Raw genomic sequence first — 22,908 nt, forward strand, 5'->3', positions numbered from 1 at the left:
AGAAGGCTACATATAAAGCAACACAACAGCAGTCTTTGGACACATGAAAACATTCCACTGTTAATTAAACCCATTTGGCATTTCAATCTCTGCTCTATTTCGAAACGCAAAAGTAAGCTATTTTCTTTGAATGTACGAGACTTCCGTTCAGGTAAATAATTAAAAGTATAACAAACAAACAGTAAACGGTACACTCTAAGAAATGCTGGGTTAAATACAACCCACTGCTGGGTAAAATAGGGACAAACCCAGAAATTGGGTTGTTTTGACCCAGCGGTTGGGTTACTACCCAGAAGGTTGGGTTAAACATTTAACCCAACCGCTGGGTCAAAACAACCCAATAGCTGGGTTTGTCCCTTTTTAACCCAGCGCTGGGTTATATTTAACCCAGCATTTTTTAGAGTGTACCTTACAGTCTTTGCTACAAAGATGCTTTTGAACATTTATATGGCAGGGGGGAAAAAAGATACATATGATGTATCAGGAACATATGATGAGCAATTTGCAGGACGTGTTGTCACTCTATGGGAACTTGACATTAAACAGCCTATTACAGGCGTTTCAGCTAAATATAAATACAGTTATAAACACAAAACAACTTTTGAAATGATAAGGAAATATCAAACCACTGTTTTTGCCAATAGAAATTGTAGTTAACAAATTCTACAGAATTACAACATATAAAACATAACAACTTGCCTGGTTACCTGTAGGCCTATCTCACTCAGAAATCCATGAATCTACCAATTAATCTTTATATTTCTCTTTACAAATGTTAATACTGTAAACATGTACATACATACATACATACAGATAAATATGTACACATTCAAAACCACCATACTGCCTTTTATTGTGTACAATTTTAGAGTTTAACATTTCCCCCAAAGTAATAAATATTATAATTAAATATCTGAATTTGAAAGGCAACAGAAGTATATTTTTATAGGCTTTTATATGTACATACTTTGATTAAACCCACCCAGAATCCCCCAAAAGCAGCAGTTTTGCTATGATTAATTCAGTATTCACATTTTTTTAAACAAATTTTTACCATGCTCTCTAATGAATGAATGTGTTTAATTCACAGATATACTGCAGCCGAAACACTGTATATTCTGGCTATTTAAGCCATTTGTTGTCATATCAACTGAGCAATACAATCTGCATTTAATAAAACTGTTTGATTCAGATGTTCATGTTTTCTGGAGGTGTTGAGGTCTGTATATTAGAGGCACCGGTGAGTTTTAATGACTCTAGAATGGAGTGTCCATCTGACTTCCTTTGGCTCCAACAGGGACGACAACGTAACTCCCCTCTTGATATCGCATCCAACGTAAGCGTATTTCTTTCTGAACCTAACAGACAAACACATGTACTGCATAATATATAAACACAAAATCTCAGGAGAGACTTTGATCGAAACAAAACTGAAATCTTACATATGTTATAAATGTGTGTGTATATTTTATCATTTCATATTATTCTGATGTTTTAATCAGCTGTTTGGACTCTCATTCTGACGGAACCCATTCAATGCAGAGGATCCATTGGTGAGCAAGCGATGTAATGCTAAATTTCTCTAAATCAGTTCTGATGAAGGAACAAACTCATCTACATCTTGGATGACCTGAGGCTGGGTACATTTTCAGCCAATTTTCATTTTTGAGTGAACTGTTCTTTAATGTGATAGCAATCCATCTAATTTCTGATTTCTGTTGTTTCTTCTTCTTCTTGTGTGAGCGTGTATTGAACTCGAATAACATCCAAAAGCCCATTTCCATTTAAGAAAGTTTAATAACAAAAAATAACTGGAAATGTCAAAAAACTGTAGCGCTCCAATCTTGCAGGAAACAAATTCTAACGGTTCTTGCCGGAAATTACATCAGCATCATTTTCAATATTTATATGAAACACATTAAATTAAGTACAATTATTTAATTTCTTAATCCAAACAATAACTTATTTCACATCTATATAAATAAACAAATAACTTGAATGGCTCTTACACATCCGGCCCCTAATAGGGTATATGTCGAACATCACCTGACCAAACCCGGAAAACAGGTCTCATTGCTTCCGCTTGTTGGAGAACGTGTTAACAGCCGTCTTAAATAATAGCGATATCTATGGACTTTTAAGATAATCAGTTAAACTAGCTAGCTGTTTTTATTGTTGACGTTTTATTAAATTTTTATATCTAAATGTGAAAAGAATAAAAATTAAAAAAATGTTTAGACATCAGTCCGCATATGTGATGGACATTGGTTATGATCATCACGCTTGAACCGGAAGTGACGAGACCCGGTGCAAAACGTTTTTTAAACGGAAACGGTGGTGCGTTGAACACACTGTTCTGATGACGCAAGAGTTGCAACTATGGCAGCTGAGAAGGCCATTCTTTGCGTTCTTTTTTAAGGATTTTCGGAGCCTGATGAAATCGGTATAAATACGTGTTTAATACTCTTGTAGAATGGGTAGGTACTCATGAGTCCATCTACTCCAAAACAAATCAGCAAGATATTGGACCTGTTTCCAGCGTTTTCTCCCATATTCGTCCTCTTTTTTTGAAGAGACCCGGTGGTAGGCTGGGTTGAGTTTTCACCAACAGGAAATGGTTAGGCGTCAGAGGCTCAAGAAGGTCATTCGGATTGTCTGATGCACTAGTTATTGGTCTGTTGTTAATGATGCTTTCCACCTCGCACATGATTGTGTGAAGACTGTCATCGTTGATAGACTGTTCTTTTAAGAGAGCACTAAGTATCCATTTAATGCCTTTCTGTAGCATGACATTTTCAATTTTGCTATGGTTCAGGTTGCTCAGTGCTTCTTGCAACTCTCTTTCGGCGCCAACAAAATTTGTGCCATTGTCTGAGCGCATGACTGACACCTGTCCGCTTCTACTTATGAAGCGCCTCAAAGCGTTTAAGCATGAGTCAGTGTCCAAGCTATCAGCTACTTCAATGTGTACTGCTCTAATTGTTAGGCAAGTGAATAACAATCCATACCTTTTCACAGTACTCCGGCCCTGTTTAACTTCGAAGGGTCCGAAGTAATCGACACCCACGTTTGTAAAAGGGGGTTTATCAGGTAGCAAGCGGTCTTCTGGCAGGCTCTTCCATTAAGTCTGCGACAAACTGAGCATTTATATATAAGCTTTCGAATAGCTGAGCTAGCTTGGGGGATCCAGAATTTTTGTCTGAGCATAGATAGCAGGTAGCTTCGATCACAGTGCCCATATCTTTGATGGATGTCACTTAGAATGAGAGTGGAAATTCTGGAGTGCTTAGAGAGAATGACGGAATGTTTGGATTCTTCTGGCATGGCCGCGTTGTCGAGCCTACCACCCACTCTTAAAGGGGTCATATGATGCGATTTCAAGTTTTCCTTTCTCTTTGTAGTGTTACAAGCTCTTGGTGTATAAAGAAGATCTGTAGAGTTGCAAAGACTAAAGTCTCAAATCCTTAACTGTCTTGATATTTACTTTGAAAGCTTGAAGCTCGCGATTATGTTAAGGGGCGTTACATTTCTGGGTCAGCTGGCCAATCAGAGCAGACTGCGCTTGTCAAAGGAGGGGGCTTTGTTGAAAACGACGCGTTTGAGAGAGGCAGGGCATAGAGGACCTACAATAATGTACAGTATTTGAAAAATAATGTGTTTTTTGAACATTAAAGCATGTCAACATATTCTGTTACACCAAATACACCAAATAATTATCTTTAAAATAGCATCATATGACCCCTTTAATATTCCATCCTGAAGCACAGGGTCAAGCTTGTATAGTTGACTTCTTCTCTTAACAGGAACATTCTTTCTCAGAGCCTCAATTTCTTCAAAGAAGTGTTGTTTCTGACTGTACTGAATGAGTTGAATTTCTGCTTGATTTAAGTCTTCCAGGCTCAGTGACTTTCCTCTCATTGTTGATCTGTAGTTTTGCATTTGATCCTGTAGAAGGGCTGCTTGTTTCTTTGTGTCTTTCTCTGATTGTGCAATGGATGATTGGAATTGTTTCCTTGCTTTGCATAATTGTAACAATGTTTCTTTGAATCTTAGCATCCATGCTGTTGCCCTTTTTGAACTGAGACCAGCCTGAGTAGTAATCAGTTAACTTACTCATAATGTCATTGCTTTCACTGATGTTGAGAACATTGACTTTGACTTCGTTTTTGATTTCAGAAAGCCAAGAGGGTCGTAAATTGAATTGACGAATTGCTCAATGGCTTCTCCTTTACGTGGATGTTGTAAGTGAAGGTGTCATTTTCTATACACCACTGCATGCCGAGTGCTCTCTCGATGGGCAGAGAATCCTGATCCAAGTCAAGATCTTTTATTCCACTGGCTCTTTGATCTTCTGGGATAGACAATACCTTTCTACTATTGCTTACCCACTTCGTTAAGAAAAAACCTCCTTCAGAACACAAGCCTCTAAGGTCTTTTATTAGGTCAATTGCTTCTTTTTCCGTGCACACTGATCTCAAACAGTCATCTACATAAAAATTGTACAGAACTGTTTCAACAGCTTTTTGAGATGTTACATCTTTTCTGTCATCTGCTGTCTTTCCCAGTGCGTAAGAGGCGCAGCTAGGCGACGAAGCGGCCCCGAATAAGTGCACCATCATTCTATACTCCTCTATAGGTGCATTCAAATTGCCATCTGGCCACCAAAGAAAGTGAAGCAGATCTGCATCCTCTTCAGGAACCCTCCCTTGATAGAACATCGACTCCACGTCTGCCATCATGGCTATCAGTTCTTCTCTAAACCTGGTGAGCACGTCAATGAGTGTATTTGTGTATACTTCGTGTCTTCCAGCGCACACACCTCCAGGTCTGTGAGGATAAAACTGCTTACTAGCTTCTGCTCTCCTGGCTTATCTTGACACATAGTGCTCAGTAGAATCTGAGTTGGCTTCCCTTTCAAGTTCAATTTCAGTTCTTCAGTACAAAAGGTAGCTGTACTTCCTGCATCCAGGAAAGCATATGTTTCCACATATCTGTCACTTTTACCTGACTTGACTTTTACTGGCACTATTGACAACACAGTTATCTCCTGCAGACTCTGAGAAGTTGCTTGATTGGTGGTTAAGGGAGACCTGGGCCCATGAGATCTTTTTGTCAAATGATTCATCATCTTTTGCACTTTTGTGGTCCTCCTTAATGTGCAGAATGTCTAGGTGTTTTTGGGAGCATTCCTTACATTCCATTCTCTTCTTACACATCTTGCTAAGATGGCCTTGAGTTAAGCATCCAAAGCACAAGCCCTTAGACTTCAGGAACTCCAGACGTACTTTATGTGGCTGCTCTTTGATTTCACTGCATGACTCGAGAGCATGACTTTTTAAGCAAAACATACATGGTTTCTCAAAGGCATTGACTATCTTGGGTGGACTGACCTGTTTTCTTGACCCATCTTGTGGCTTTCTTTCTTCCATGCAAATGTTGGTTGCAAAGCTGCTCTTACTTATTCCTTTTTTAGGATACTTCTCTTTCGGATTCGCCTTCACTGTTACAACATTGCGGTTGTCCAGTATGTCTCCGAAGAGAGGGTCCATGGCCACTTTTGCTTGACGATCAATAAAGTCAACTAAATTAGTAAATCTGGCTCTTACTCCTTGTCGCTCTTTAATGTCATAAGCTTCTGATCGCCATCTTTCTTTCATTTTGTATGGCAACTTTGAAATTACAACTCTCATATTGGTAGGATTTGTCCATTTCCTCCATAGACTCTCCAACCTCCAATGTTGGAGCCATATCACCTTGCAGCCCAAGACTAGTTGCCCACTGAAGCTAAGCAGGGCTGAGCCTGGTCAGTACCTGGATGGGAGACCTCCTGGGAAAACTAGGTTGCTGCTGGAAGAGGTGTTAGTGAGGCCAGCAGGGGGTGCGCACCCTGTGGTCTGTGTGGGTCCTAACGCCCCAGTGTAGTGACGGGGACACTATACTGACAAAAAGCACCGTCTTTCGGATGAGACATTAAACCGAGGCCCTGACTCTCTGTGGTCATTAAAAATCCCAGGATGTCCTTCGAAAAAGAGTAGGGGTGTAACCCCGGCATCCTGGCTAAATTCGCCCATTGGCCTCTGACCATCATCGCCTCCTAACCATCCCCATATCTGCTGATTGGCTTCATCACTCTGTCTCCTCTCCACCAATAAGCTGGTTTGTGGTGGGCGTTCTGGCGCAATATGGCTGCCGTCGCATCATCCAGGTGGATGCTGCACACTGGTGGTGGATGAGGAGATTCCCCCCTTCTATGTAAAGCGCTTTGAGTGCCCATAAAAGCGCAATATAAATGTAAGGAAGTATTATTATTATGTATGACGACAACCAATCAGGAACAAAGCATATGCACTCAAGACTTTACCATCATCAGACTTGATCTGAGGCCACATTAAAGCTTTATCGATGTAAGCCCTTGCTATGATCAGCTCATCTCCATAATGCCTTTGGAGAAGTCGTTTTGCTTCTTTGAAACCTCTGCTTGACGGCATATATTCACAGCTCCTGATGGGCTCTTGTGGTTCTCCTGCAGTGTATTGTTCTAGATAATATAGCTTGTCCTTTTCATGGTCTGTTTTATGTTCGATGGTATGCTCAAAGGACCTGATGAAGGATTTGTAGGTTAACGGATCTACTAGGAAGCATTTACTAGGAAGATGAATTTGTCTTTGCTGTTTCACAAGCATTTCCGTGAAGTCATGTTGTTTCTGCATAACCTGTATTATGCTGTCGTTTGCTTGACGATTAGCACTGTGGCCAGTGTCTTCTGGTGTGCCTGGCTGTGGTGCTGCAAGTGACACGGGATTCGGGATAGCTTTTGTTCTACTTTTCACCACAGCTGAATGACAAGGAGAATAGTCTCTTTGCTCTGTTTTCAGTTCTGATTGCTTCAGGTGGATTCCTTTTCTTTGCTTAGATTGTACACTGCTTCTGCCATCCTCTGAATATTCATACTCTTTTAGTACATTTAATTTAGCATTGCTCTCTGCAAGTGCCGTTTCAATTTCAAGTTCCTCCATTTTTGCTTTGAGCTGCATCTTTTCAATTTCAAGTTGTTTTTTCTTTAAAACTGCTGCTATTGCTAGCAAAGCTGCACGTTTTGATTCTTCTCGTGCACATGCAGACAATACTGAGGAGGAAATTGATCCACTGTCAACATCTGAATCATGCGTCTGTTTTGATTCACTCTTGTTCACAGATACCTGCGAGGCACTGTCGTGAGGAGTAACATCATCCTCCATCTCATTTTGGCCTTTTCTATCACCAACAGCAGCCATCCAATCTTCCGTTTTCTTTACAAAAAGTCTCAAGGAATCCATTTTAGGCTCAAACCAATTTCTTTGATCTGCAATCTTTTCATCTTCAAGCAGAAGATCTTGAACTTGCGCATTTAAATCGGTAAACTCGGTTATCAACTGTGCAAAATCAAGTTGCATCAGATCTTGTACATTCTGCAGATTTCCATCATCAGTCATTAACCTTTCAATGGTTTTGATCTTACTGGTAAGAGCAGAAAATTTCGCTCGTCTCAAACTAATGCATCTGTGAAGTTGCTCTTCTAATGCTCTTTCGGTGGGTTTAAACACTCTCGTGTTCAAAAACTGCAACGTCATCCTCTCCTCCCTCAGCAATCATAATTCCACCAGTGCACAAACTGCTTGCAGACGATTAAAAGTACACGTAATACTGTAATAACTGTAATTCTGTATCATATGTATGCATTTCAGCTTCTTCAAACATGCATTGCGTCATCTTTATAGCCGATTCAAAAGTCCGTTACCTCATTCACGGAGCTTCAATGAGTAGGGACGTTCTTCTTTGTGATGCAGTTTTTAAAGGGTTAGTTCACCCAAAAATGAAAATTAGCCCATAAATTACTCACCCTCAAGTCATCCTAGGTGTATATGACTTTCTTCTTTCAGACGAATCCAGTCGGAGTTATATGAAAAATTGTCTTTGATCTTTCAAGCTGTTTAATGGCACTCAGCAGGTGTTGCATGCGTCAGTCCAAAAGAAGTTAAATAAAAAGCGCCCATCCATAAAAAATGTCTCACATGGCTCCGGGGGGTGAACAAAGGCCTTCTGTAGCGAATCGATGCGTTTTTGTAAGAAAAATATCCATATTCAAAATGTAATAATCACTTTAATGTAGCTTACGCCAACAGTTGTACATGGAAGCAGCTCTGGGAGGATGATGTATGAGGTCAGCGCTGCGCATGCGCCAGTGAGTCTCGTGAAAACCAATGTTTGTTAACAGGAGCAAAGGAAGCAAAGTTTCCTTACTTTAGCAAAGGAAAACCAGTCTCCTCTTGGCTTATATCGAAATCCTCCGACATTCTTCTTTACAAATGTGTGTACTTCTAATTAGTGACCGTTGTTTTGTTTTGATCTCTCCCCTACGCTTCCGCGTTCGTCACTTCTGAGCGGCGCATGCGCAAAGCCGACCTCATATCTCATGCTCCCGGAGCTGCTTCCGTGTACAACAGTGAACGCAAGCTAGATTAAAGTGATTATTACGTTTTGAATATGGATATTTTTCTTACAAAAACGCATCGATTCGCTACAGAAGGCCTTTGTTCACCCTTTTTTTTTATGGACGGGCGCTTTTTATTTAACTTCTTTTGGACTGATGCATGCAACACCTGCTGAGTGCCATGAAACATCTTGAAAGATCAAAGACAATTTTTAATATAACTCCGACTGGATTTGTCTGAAAGAAGAAAGTCATATACACCTAGGATGACTTGAGAGTGAGTAATTTCTGGACTAATTTTCATTTTTGGGTGAAATAACCCTTTAATCCACCGGAGAATAAAGCCGTGTCCGCTATTTATAATCCGCGATCATCAAACATTTCCGTGTTCATTCACAGACGATCCTCTGTCGGTTATGTCCTTGTCACAAGCGCGGCATCTACGCACTTTTAGTTCACTTTCCATCTCCACAGAGCGAGTTTTTTGACTAAATAACGTGATAGCAATCCATCTAATTTCTGATTTCTGTTGCTTCTTCTTGTGTGAGCGTGCATTGAACTCGAATAACATCCAAAAGCCCAGTAATTTCCTTTTAAGAAAGTTTAATAACAAAAAATAACTGGAAATGTTACACGGTCAAAAAACTGTAGCGCTCCAATCTTGCATGAAACAAATTCTAACGGCTCTTGCCGGAAATGACATCAGTATCATTTTCAATATTTATATGAAACATATTAAATTATTTAAGTACAATTATTGAACAATTTCTTTATCCAAACAATAACTTATTTCACATCTATATAAATAAACAAATAACTTAAATGGCTCTTACATTTAATATATTGGTTTTGTTAAAAATGATTTTCATTAAATGCAAGACTGAAATGCAATGCATTATTATTATTTATCCTTAATTGTGTATTGGCCTTTAAGCAGTCCTCTTGTTAATTTCCCAGTCTGTTTTTAATCAAATTAACAAAGACTGGCAAACATGCTTGTCAAGGATTTTATTGGGCTAGATTTTGAGTACAAATCTTGTTTAGGCATCTGAGAACGCTGATTATCTCCATTCAAAAACAAACCTGACTTGCAGAATCAACAGTAAACAAGCTGGTTAGTCCAGATATCGGACTTGCATGCACTTTTACAGTTGTTAAAAGCATAAGGGCATGGCATTTTTGGAATCTAGCTTTCAGCACATTATTTTGATTAGTTTTTTTGTATTTTTATGGTGTGTGAGAGCTGCCATATAATAGGCCTAATCACTCACCTCCTGGTTCAGGAAACAGTAGAGAACTGCCACAATGAGGCCCTTAAGAAAATCAATGAAGAGAAAGTCAGTTTTTGTAAATTGAATAAAATGTTCCTCAGATCAAATATCTACAAATATTATAGATCTATCTCTCTTCCTCTCCCTTTCATCTCAGTGTTATGAGACAAAACAATTTTATGCTGTTAACACCGTTTACACCATTCATGCATGAATCTGTGTATCTGTGTTTTTCGAGTCATCCGGATCAGATCCTAATCCTTCAGAAGTATCCATGAGATTAAATGTATAACGGTCCAGTGCTGAAGTACACATCCACAGTGAAGAATCAGATAATTCCACACTAATAACATACAACAGCTTACACATTTTGCAGGTGTCACTCTGAATATAAACATGATAGGAATCGTTCATTAATTCTTATGCTGTTAATTGTTCTGTAGAATCCAAAAGGAACAATTCTGAAGAATGTTTGTGCTTGTGTTCGAGTTCAAATTTGTTCTTTTTAATCAATCAAAAACACACGGCGCAAAAACTGAAGTCCAATTCATGAACAAATTACTCTTCTAAACTGGTTGTTTTTAGCAAATTAAAAACATACAGCACAACTAATGAAGTCAGATTCTCAAACAAATTACTCTTTTAAATAGTATTATTTTATTTTAGTTAATCAAAAACAGACCAAACAACCAGTGCAGTCTGATAAACAAGCAAAGGACTCTTATGAGCTTGAGTTCATCATTTTAGAATAATTTTGCACATTATAATTTCTTGTGCTAGACATTGATTGAGTTTAAAGATGGTATCTATAGAACTACTCTTAAATTTTCTACTTTTGTGTTCCATGGAAAAATACGGGTTTGGAACGACATGAGGATTAGTAAATAATGGCACAATTATCATTTTCAGGTGAACTACAGGTACTGTCAGATCAGTGGCAGATAAATGCTGCTGTAGAGGTGTTTTTAAATGTCCTAGGATCAGTGAGTGATAGCCTTGAAGGCGGCTAAATCAAAATATTGCTCTTTTTGAGCAGTCTGACATAGCACACACACACACACACACACACACACACCCCAATATATACTATATATACAGGTTATATATAGTATCTAACTGAGATGTCCTAAGATATCAAACCTGTCACTAGGACCGCCGTAGGCTCTGTAAACAGCAAATAGCAATCTGAAAACTTGAGGTGCCTCTCTGCCTGTCAGTCATTTTGCACATTCGGGGTGAGCTGACATGTCTGACTAGTCAAGATAAATGACACAGTCTTACTTCAATGTTAGCCTTCACAGAAAGTAATTAGCATTAAAAAAAACGCACATCACGGACATCATATTAAACCTTTACAAGAAGGTAACAGCCTTCCTGTTATGTTTCTCGAACTCCTGCATGGAATTAATTTTTAAAATTAGTCATCGGCCCTTCAGGAAACTCAATTAGTGTTCCATCTAACTAAGTAATATCTCTAAAGCCCCAATGTCCATCTCCTATCTCAGGAGATCAAAGGTGAGAATGAGGTCTGCTCTGAGCTTGTTTTGATCTGAGCTCATCTGAAGGCTGGAATACATGACTTTAAAAATCTGAACAGAATACTAGACATCATACACTTTTGGATTTTGTAAATGGTTGAAAATGGAGAAAAACTGGCCATCATATACTAAACGATTGGCGATAGCACACCGACCACAAACTCTTGTAGAAACATGTGCTTCATTGTTATCATGTGACTCATTAAAAAGAAAAAGTCATTCGTTAGTTAATCAGACTACAGTAGTTGCACTGCATGTTTTTAATTAAATAAAAAGAACTGATTTAAAAGTTTGTGAATCAGACTACTCTGGTTGATTTGTACGTTTTTGGTTTACTAAAAAAGAGCCATTTTAAAAGAGTCATTTGTTTGCAAATCAGACTACGCTGGTTGCTTTGTATGTTTTTTTTTATTAAAAGAATAGTTGTAAAACAGTCATTTGTTTGTGAATCAGACTATACAGTTTGTGCTAGGTGTTTTTGATTCAATAAAAAAACTGGTTTAAAAGAGTTATTTGTTCGTGAATCAGACTATACAGTTTGTGCTAGGTGTTTTTGATTCAATAAAAGAACTGGTTTAAAAGAGTTATTTGTTCGTGAATCAGACTATACAGTTTGTGCTAGGTGTTTTTGATTCAATAAAAATAACTGGTTTAAAAGAGTAATTTGTTTGTGAATCAGACTATACAGTTTATGATAGGTGTTTTTGATTCAATAAAAGAACTGGTTTAAAAGAGTTATTTGTTTGTGAATCGGAATATAGAGTTTTTGATTCAATAAAAAGAACTGGTTTAAAAGAGTAATTTGTTCGTGAATCAGACTATACTGTTTGTGCTAGGTGCAGTGCCGATCCTAGACTTTTGGGGGTCCTACGCAAAAGTGGGGCGGGGATGGAGAACAGTGTCTCTTCCGCGGATCGGTACACTTTCAACTCGTTTTTTTAGTCTAGAGCAAGACTGTACGACATTCACTTTACATGATTTAACTGATTTTTACGTAGAAAGGGCGACAGCGCACCGCATTAAAAGAAATGATCATTCATGTTTTCATAACCGCTGGCCAAATTCAAAAACAAAACTAAAATGAAATCATCTTTGAGAGCAAGGGGGCCCCCTGGTGTTTCGGGGGCCCTACGCAGCTTGCATATTTTGCGTATAGGGAGGATCGGCTCTGGCTAGGTGTTTTTGATTGACTAAAATAATAGTTGTAAAAGAGTCATTTGTTCATGAATCAGACTACGCTGGTTGCTTTGTTTATGATTGACAAAGTCATTTGTGCATAAATCGGACTATACTTTTTGTGCTGCATGTTTTTGTTTGATTAAAAAACTGGTTTAAATTAATAATTTATTCATGAACCAGGCAACAAAGGTTGCTTTGTATGTTTCTGATTCACTAAAAAGAACCATTTTAAAAGAGTCATTTGTTAGTTAATTGAACTACACTGGTTGAGCTGTACTGTATGTGTGTGGTTCACTAAAAAAGAACCATTTGAAAAGAGTCATTTGTTTGCGAATCAGACTGTACTGTTTGTGCTGTGTGTTTTGATTTAATAAAAAGTTAAATACAGTGGTTAAATACAGTCTTAACTCGTTTGTGAACTACACAGGTTGCTTTTCATGTTTTTGATTCACTAAAGAGAACCATTTTAAAAGAGACATTTGTTAGTTAATCAGACTACACTGGTTGCACTGGAAGTTTTTGATTCAATAAAAAGAACAGACTGAAAATTGTAATTTGTTCATGAATTGGACTATACTGTTTGTGCTGCATGTTTCTGATTCACTAACAAGAGCCAATCAGAAAGAGTCATTTGTTTGTGAATCACACACTAAATTCATGAACTCCAAGTGCCGAAAATCTGCAGACTGGTTCTGGTTTTACCAACTAGCATCAACACGTCTATCTGGGCAAAAGACGTGTAGTGTATTCAAGCCTTAAAGGGTTAGTTTACCCAAAAATGAAAATGCTTGTCATTAATTACTCACCCTCATGTCGTTTCAAACCGTAAGACCTCCGTTCATCTTCGGAACACAAATTAGGATATTTTTGATGGAATCTGAGAGCTCTCTGACCCTCCCATAGACAGCAATGTAATTACCACGATCAAGGTCCATAAACGTAGCAAGGAGATCGGTAAAAATAATCCATGTTACATCAGGGGTTCAACCGTAATTTTACAAAGCTACGAGAATACTTTTTGTGCGCAAAAGAAAAAAAAAAAACGACTTTATTCAACAACCTGTAGTGCCATTTTGGAGAGTATCCGCTGGACGTAAACACACGGATACGCTGTTTTCATTCAGATCAAATCACAACAACGTAGGAAACAGATCCGGCATGACGCAGCTGACACAGAACAGCATATGCTGTTTACGTCCAGCTGATACTCTCCAAAATGGCGCTACAGGGTGAAGCGGAGGAGACGAATTGTTGAATAAAGTCGTTTTTTTCTTTTCTTTTGCGCACAAAAAGTATTCTCGTAGCTTCATAAAATTACGGTTGAACCCCTGATGTCACATGGATTATTTTACCGATCTCCTTGCTACGTTTCTGGACTTGGGAACATTTCAGTTGTATTGCTGTCTATGCAGGGTCAGACAGCTCTCAGATTCCATCAAAAATATCTTAATTTGTGTTCCGAAGATGAACGAAGGTCTTACGGATTTGAAACAACATGAGGGTGAGTAATTAATGACAGAATTTTCATTTTTGGGTGAACTATCCCTTTAATAAGTTTATGCGTGCTGTGTTTGTGTTTAAGCTGTGTTGTGCTGACAGCGGGCTGAATAACCTGGAAGGAGCCCAGACACAGCTCGATGCAAAGCCGCAAGCTCACATTGAAGTATTCTGGGAGGAAGTTGTAGACCATGTAATGAGTGCCGAAGAGAGGGATGAGGAGGAGGGTGGACTTGGTCAGTCGCCTGAGGGGAGGAGAGATAAAGGATGAAGAGGAGGAAGAAGGGTAAGAGTGTTATTGGGCAGATTAATGCTGAGAGATTCTGGTGAGTAGACTTTATGGATTCAAACGAGTAAGAACATGATAAGGCATGACTTCAGACAACACCGTAAAGGAATAGTTCACGAAAAATCAAAATACTATCAATATTTACTCACCCTGTCATTCCTAACCTGCACGCTGTTATTTTTTCCATGTACAAAGAAAGTGAATGGGGACAGACACTGTGAAGGCCCCAAAAAGGAGCAGAAAGCATTATAAAAGAAACATTAAAGTAGTCTATTTGACTTGTAGGCTTTATTTTAAAGAGAGCTTTGTGTGAAAAATCCTGCACATGCATATATGCAAAAAAAACAATGTCGTTTTGCTATCAATGATGGATGAATGCAGTATGAGATGTGTCAAGCAATTCACGTTCATTGTCTTCTGTGGAAAAAGAAAAATAACAGCATACTGGTGGTAATAAAACATTGACAATTTTCATTGTAGGGTGAACTGTTCCTTCAGTATTCATAAGTGTCCTCTGTATTTGCACATTGATGTGAATACTGAGTAGTGTTGTATTTATAGCTTCCAGTAATATAGTTTCTTGTGTTTGTATTGTTCTTTATTTGTGAGCCAGATAAAAGTGAATATGCATGAATGTAAACATATGTGCAGTGATTATTATAATTGCTCTGCTAATTCTTCTTGGAATACAAAAGATAGGTTTAGTTGATTTCTTCATGAAACAAATCTGTATCAAGAACTGTAGCATAAAAGTATAGTCTATATAACTTGTGCACTGTATTCCAAGTTTTCTGAAGTCAACTTTGTGTGAAATTTAAAGTTTATTCACTGAAATTTAATGGCAAAAACTTTTTTTTTCATATCTGGTGAGCTATTCCTTTAAATATAAATACTTTGAGGTCCCTCACTGTTTAATATATTAAAATTCAAATCACTCACGGATCAATAAACTCGCTGTGTTTTACTGTATTAGCACCACTGCACACAGTTTTAATGCAAAACCATCAAATAATCTGACAGAAACTCTTAATAACACAGATCCTAGAGAGCGTAGCTGTCATTCACAGGCCTGTGTGAATATAAACATAACAGCAGCAAACACTCATTTTTGGCAAGAACAAAGAGTCTCTTCATGATAGCACCATTAACGGGACACATAACCAAACACATACACATATCTATCTCCAAATTATCATTCAGTGCTCTTAAAAATTAGCTGTGCCAGGCAGAAATGTACTGGAAATCATCCTCTGACACATGGATATAAAAACAGTATTGAAATTTGATTATGTTGCTTGGCAACAGCCTACAGTTTGACTATAGGAACTGGCAGAAGAACTGTTTATTTTGATTATTGTTATAATGAAAACGTTTTCAGTTGATTACCATAATCATATACCAAAGTACTTAAAAGCATACCATGTACATGCCCAAAAACCATGGTACTGTGTCCAAAAAAGTACTATGGTTTTGACAATACTTACAAAAAACTACCAAAAAGAATGATATTTTGGACATGTACCATAGTATACCATGCTATTCTTGGAAGTACCCTGGCGTACCATGAAAATGTCAGTACCATGGTATATACGCAAGTACCATAGTTTTACCATTTCATACCATCACACACAATCTCAAATTATTACCTATATCAAGGTATTTATTTACAGAGAACTACAAGGTACTTTAAAGAATACCACGAATTGCCATTATACCATATCCACACGTCATGGTAATGCCATGGTAATTTTTTGAAGCATACAGCCTTTTTTCATAATACCATGGTATTGACAGAGTACAACAAAATATTTAAAGGGGTCATAAAGGGTGCGATTTCAAGTTTTCCTTTCTCTTTGGAGTGTTACAAGCTGATTGTGTATAGATAAGATACATAAGATTGCATGTACAGTATTTGAAAAATAATGTGTTTTTTGAACATTAAAGCATGTCAACATATTCTGTTACACCAAATACACCAAATAATGATCTTTAAAAAAGCATCATATGACCCCTTTAAAAGAAAACAATGGTATTGAGATGGTCCTGTTTGAGTTTCTTGTGGGCTGTATTATTATTGTTAATTATTATTTCATTCATTTAAATAAAGTTTAAATAAAATAAAATAGAAATATTAGATGAAAAACTTTTGCTTTGGCAACTAGTTGAAATAGTACTAAAATTACTACAACTAAAACTGCTTAATATTTTCATGGAAGAAAAAAACGCTATACAATACCATTCAATTGTTGTCAATTGAGGTAAATATGATTTTGAAAAAAATCAATACTTTTATTTAGCAAAAATGCATTAAATTGATCACAAGTGACAGCAAAGACATTTATAATTTTATTTAAAGAAAAATCAAATAAAGGTGGTTCAATGTACTTTGTATTCATTAAGGAATCCTGAAAAAAAAAAATAATTCCACAAAAACGGTTCAACATAAGAACCATCATTAAAAATTGCGCACCAATAATAATTGAGCCACAAATCAGCTTATTAGAATTCAGCTTTGCCTTCATAGGAATAAATTACATTTAAAATATAATCAAATTGAGAAGTTATTTTAAATGGCAATTTTTCACAATATTACTGTTTTTACTGTATTTTTTATTAAATAAATGCAGCATTGGTGAGAATAAGAGACTTCTTTTAAAAAACATTTTTAAAAATCTTAATTATTCCAAACTTTTGGTTGCCAGTGTATATACATTGTATAAGAAAGTGAATTCAAAATATTAGTAACACTGTAATAATTCAAAGTAACTCAGCTTGAGGGTTATCTGTAAAAATACCTAAAAATATCGTATTTCCTGTGGCAATCAGCAGTGCTGTTACAGTATCTGGTGGGCTCTACGGGGGAAGTACAGTACAGTAGAGATGAAAGAACAAAGACACAGCACCTAAGAGAATCACACTTCCAGCAGCCGCCGTAGCTAAAAATGATCAAAGGATCCTCACAGTGACAATGATGTCTCGAGTCCACAACAATCTCCTTCAGCAGCGTTCTGGGAACTCAATTCTATTTCCTGTCAGCATGCAACATTTGCTTCAGCTTTACATCTGTAGTGCTTATCCGTGAATCTCAAAGTCACTCTCAATGCATTTCATTACCACATCCCTGGAGTTCTTGCACGTTTATGGGGTTTGAAAGAACAACTTTTGCATAACATCCTGTCTACAAAGACAGACTCATTGTTACCGTAAGACATTATTTCTATGCAATCTAATGTAGTCAAGCTGATTCAGTTATATTAAATGATATTTATCACTTGAGTGCAACCAGTTATGTTAGCATATGAGGCACATTTTTAACCTGACAAAAATTTTTTTTTTTACAGTTCAGTTGTTGTCAAATGTTGTCTGATGGAGCTACTAAAAGAAGTATGTTTAAACTTAAGATTCAATTTCTACTGATTAATAAGCATTGTAGTCATTAAATATTTTCTTTACAATAAGGTTGTAGATTAAACATCAGTTATACAGTCAGCATGAACTATACAAGTTATATTTTTGCAGCGTTTATTAATCTTGGTTAATGTTATTAATATCCAAAAATATTACTACATTACAGTGTTGTTATTATTAAGTAAAACGTAAAACAATATATTGGTAAATTAAATTAAATTAAATTAAATTTTACATCGAAAAAATTAAAAACAAATATTACAAATTACACCCTGGCAACTAACTGAAATAAATAAGTTTAGATTGAAGTACTAAAACTACTTAAACTAAAATAAAATAAATTAAAGCTAAATGGAATTTACAAAAGTACATAACAGAATGAAAACTGAAAATATAAACATAAATTCTAATTCAAATGATTAATAAATACTATATTGTAAATAAATACGCAAATAACACTGATATGATAACATTAGTTAATGAATTATGAACTAAAATGAACTATATGTATATTTATAAACTAATATTACCTTTCAGTTCATAATACCTAATGCATTTACTAAAGTTGATGTATTGAACCCAGTAGTTTGTTAGGCTTATTGTAAAGCTCTCACCACTTGAGCCGCACTATCAATCCCACAATCCCCCACACAGACCTGCTGCTCAGCTCCCACAGAGAAGGAATTGAAAGCACCCACTCATTGCCACGCCTGAGGACACATGCAGTTCCTGTCCCGTTTCTAATAGCCCTGCTCATGGGTTTGCGGTGTTGTCTTGTTTTCTGTACCTGTACTGAGCTGAATTGTTGAATTGGATCAGGCGAGGGTTCAGTTTCTGCACCAGAATCCTGATAATGTTCATGAAGAGAAGGAAGTTCACCTGGTTGGGCAGGAAAACAGGAAAATATGAGCTGAAAATAAGTGTGTGTGAGCCAAACCCATTCATCCATGTCCTCGTGCTTTATCTCACCCCTATGGAAACTACAATGGGACCCTTGATGATCCACCAATAAGGAGAGTCTTCATTTATGTCCCAGCACCTGGAAAAAATCCAAAGGCCTGGATAAGACAGAGCTGATTTAAATCTGCATCTTCTCTACTCTCACAATCCATTAAAAGACTCATTTCCTGTCCTATTATTGGAATTATTGTGTTTCTATGTGGTTGCTGGGGTGTTTTGGGTCATTGCTTACAAACCCAAGTCTTGTGATATTCTGGTTTCTAGATAGACACCCTCAATGTCCTAACCAGTAATTTACAATAAAGCAGCAAATGGCAAAAGTCATTGCTTTATCATAGGGTTGTCATTCATTCTAGAAGAGCGTTGCACGGGTGTCAATCTGGGACTTCTTGTAGCAGACTAGCTGCTGACGGAAAACATCAAAGGTGATGAGACTGATTTCTGTATTGTGCACTTGGCTTTAGGGGCTTGTTTAAATCCCTAACCCTAAACCCTAGTATGAACGAGCACCACTAAGTAAGGTAGGGAAAAATGTGCACTTACTCTGTGTCCTCAAAATACAGTCTGGAGCAGATCCAGAGGACGATGCAGACCAGTGGAAAGCCTGCGAGAAAAGACAAGAGACAGACAAAAAAGATTATGCTGTTAGTGAAATGGAATCTTACAGAGAGTGTTCAATGCAACTCTGTTAAAAATGAGCAGGGATAATAAACCTAGAAGCTATTATTATCAATGATGATCACGATAATGACACTAAATGTAGAATCTGAAGCAGTTTACAGACTGTATTGAGTGATACCCAGACAGAAGCGCATTAAAAGAATCAGAGCTAAGCTGTATGAAATATTAAGTGCCTTTTAGTTAAATTACCAAAAATTGGCAAAATCCAAAATTAATATTTTAAGCAATTATGAAAATAAGCTTAAATGTTTATGGAAATTAGACAGCACTTAGAGAGCATTCATTAAGTATTAAACTTATTTCCAGTTTCCAGTGCTTATATATGCTTATATATACATATGCTTTTATTTATATATATACAGTATATATATATATATATATATATATATATATATATATATATATATATATATACACACATGTATATATGGAGTATGGAGTTTAAATATTGTGGGTTTCAATAGATAATAAAAGGATATTCGTAAACATCTAAGATTTGAATACTTAAATGCATTTTAAATGCTATTACGAATCTACATCCCCTCCAGAAGTCTGAGATCTATAAGTGAGCGATGCCTTGTGGTACCATCATTGAGAGGCACAAAATCACTTTCCAGAACTTTTTCATTCACCGTTCCTGGCTGGTGGAATGAACTTCCCACTCCTATCCGGAATGCTGAATCCCTGACAATTTTCAAGCGACATCTGAAAACTCATCTCTTTCGTCACCATTTGACTTTATCTTTAAAAAAAAACAAAAAAAAAACAGCAACAACTTTGCTTTCTCTCTCCTTAATCTCTCCCTGTCTAGCTTGTACTAATCTGAACAATGCCTGAAACTTTGTATTGCAAGCACCTCCTGCATTTATTTGCCTCTTTATGATGAATCGCTTATTGTATTCCTCAATTGTAAGTCGCTTTGGATAAAAGCGTATGCTAAAAGAATACATTTAAATCTATATATACATATATTTATGTATACTAATGCATCGATCGAGTATATATACATACTGATGCATCGATCACGATAAAACCAGGAACGTATAAGAGCGAGAACAGTGATTCGCACATGTCTATGTTGAGAACTGCATCGACAATGTGATTTGAACTGTTTGTTCTTTCAATTGTCTGCTCAAATCAGAGACGATAGAGATGCCAATCACAAGAGTTGTTCTGACACTCCTCAGCCCTCCCAGGGTAATAGAGAGCAGGAGAGAGAGAGAGAGACAGAGAGAGTATAAATGGAAATTGAGAAACAAAACAACAAAAGGATCATGCTGTACTTCACTGATTGGAGTCAGTGAGACTGTAATAGCTGCTAACATGAGAAAAATAATAGGTTTCAGAAATAAGCATGCATCAGTAATAAAATGGACATTACTGCAAAAATAAAAACCTAGAGGGGCTGCGACGTGTCACAAAGCGCATACATTATTCTTTACATACATATGCTACTATTCAAAGGAATAGAGTTGGTAAGATGTTTTAATTTTTTGGAAAGAAGTCTCTTATGCTATCCAAGCCTGCATTTATGCGATCAAAAATTCAGTAAAAACAGTAATAATATGAAATATTATTGCAATTTAAAATATCTGTTTTCTGTTATAATATATTTTAAAATGGAATTTATTTCTGTGATGCAAAGCTGTTTTCAGTTTTGCATTGCACAGAAAATTTGAAAAATTTTCAGCATCATTACACCAGTCTTCAGTGTCACATGATCCTATGATTTTCCATGATCCGATTTTTATAGAAATGTTTACATTATAAATGTCTTTACTGTCACTTTTGATCAATTTAATGCATCCTTGCTGAATGAAAGTATTAATTTTAAAAAAAGAAAGAAAATCGCACTTTTAAATGATAGTGAAAAGACTTTGTGAAAGACTTCGTCCTATTATATATAGATATATGTCGGTCAATTCCACCAAAAATTACAAATGGTTAAGGCTAGAAGGGATAAAACTAATTTATTGTTAGCTTCTGCCACAACCATTATAAGCACTGACACAACAACATTCATGTAGCCAATAGCGTGAAGTTGGGGCAGGACTATGGGCCTATCATACACCCGGTGCAATGCGGCGCCAGGCGCGACGCAAGTGTTTTTTACTAGTTTCAGCCCGACGCCTTAGTAATATGCGCCTATAGGAGGGTGCTCAACGTGCGTACACTTTGCTTATTACAAACACAGGGACACGCAGCAGCACACAAACATTTTTAAAAATAAAAACTGAAAGGATAAAAATGTAAAAGATTATTATTGTGTACATAAATATAAAAATGCCTACATGTCATAATGGATAGTCTTTGCATGTCTATCAGAATTACGCGCACGAGCAGATCCGTTTCCTCACTAGAGAAGCGTTTTTCCACTTGTAAATTCCAACATGTAAATAGCGAATCCGCCATGGCACGAGCGCAACTGGCTTTTAAAGGGAATGGGAGATGAGACTCTGATTGGTTTATGGCACTTTACGCCCAAAACACACCCATTACTCATTAAGAGAATAGGGACAACCCTTTTAGAACATGTGTTGGGCGCGCCGACCATTTTTCCCGTCCTTAAACTAGCAAAAGTGGATTCACAATTGTGCCGTGCGCTTTAGACCATGCGCTTAGATCGTTAAAATAGGGCCCTATGTGTTAATCTGACCAATGGCAGATGAGATGTGTTTGTCATTATTTTAGCAATTTAATTTAGTCTTTGCTCACATTTTTTTTTGTCTCACCACTACTATAACGATATTGACACAGAAAAACAGTATCGTTGGAATCACTTTCAAAATTATTTTTTCCCCACAGATGAACAATAACAAAATTCACAGCCAATCAGAATCCATTCTGCTTTAAAAGAGCTGGACCATTTATAGTTATTGTTCCCTGTGTTGTTGTGAATTAACCTTTAGTCAAAGAAATCATGTCAGGACTACAAACTAAGATCTAAGATCAAAATTTCTGTTTTTGTTCCTTCAATAACTCACATAGTGTAAGGCAAGCTATTAAGAGAAACCTCATTTGTGATGGCCAGAGGAAAGAGCGTGAGAGAGGACAGGGCCGGATGGCTCTAGGGACAGAGATATGAGCATCTCACCCCAGCCCAGCAGAGCGAAACTCCAGACACAGCGGCGGATGCGCGGGAAGTCCGAGACCAGCAGAGAGTTCAGATACATGGCTTCAACCAGCAACCAGAAGAAATTAGCCATGACGCAATAATGACAAAACACCACCGACACCTTACAGGCTGCCTGTGGAGAGAGAGAGATGCTGAGAATGATAAACAGGGCATGACGGCAAAAAAAACAAGAGAGGAATACATAAGCAGATGGAGAAAGTAGAAACTCAGCAGGAAATAAATTTAAAAATGAATGCAGCTTTCCTTGAAACTAGGGTCCGAAATTTTTCTTTTTTAGTAGGTGTTTTTTCTGAATTTTTCAGAGGTGCGTAACCTCTAATCCATTCAAAAGTTTGGGGTCAGTATTATTTTTTTTAAGAAAGTAATTAATACTTTTATTCCACAAGGATGTACCATATATACAGTATATATATATGAAAGATTAATATATATATATATCAAACGATTAATCGCGATTAATCGCATCCAAAATAAAAGTT

At 37.0% G+C, this 22,908-nt stretch overlaps 1 protein-coding gene across 1 annotated transcript in view; it reads right to left on the reverse strand.

Moving 5' to 3' along the window:
• Positions 1-413: 413 nt before the first annotated feature.
• Positions 414-22,908, reverse strand: part of LOC107664202 (growth hormone-releasing hormone receptor) — a 42,534-nt gene continuing 20,039 nt past the window's right edge. Inside the window, exons 8-14 of the mRNA XM_016454700.1 lie at positions 22,388-22,541; positions 19,156-19,216; positions 18,622-18,691; positions 18,440-18,531; positions 14,071-14,200; positions 9,742-9,783; positions 414-1,358 (exon numbers count right to left, since the gene is read on the reverse strand). Coding sequence (XP_016310186.1) covers positions 1,257-1,358; positions 9,742-9,783; positions 14,071-14,200; positions 18,440-18,531; positions 18,622-18,691; positions 19,156-19,216; positions 22,388-22,541 — 651 coding nt within the window. The 3' untranslated portion in view covers positions 414-1,256. The remainder of the gene's footprint in view (positions 1,359-9,741; positions 9,784-14,070; positions 14,201-18,439; positions 18,532-18,621; positions 18,692-19,155; positions 19,217-22,387; positions 22,542-22,908) is intronic.

The sequence above is a fragment of the Sinocyclocheilus anshuiensis genome, unplaced genomic scaffold (genome assembly GCF_001515605.1).
Source record: "Sinocyclocheilus anshuiensis isolate Anshui unplaced genomic scaffold, SAMN03320099.WGS_v1.1 scaffold67, whole genome shotgun sequence".
Lineage (NCBI taxonomy): Eukaryota > Metazoa > Chordata > Actinopteri > Cypriniformes > Cyprinidae > Sinocyclocheilus > Sinocyclocheilus anshuiensis.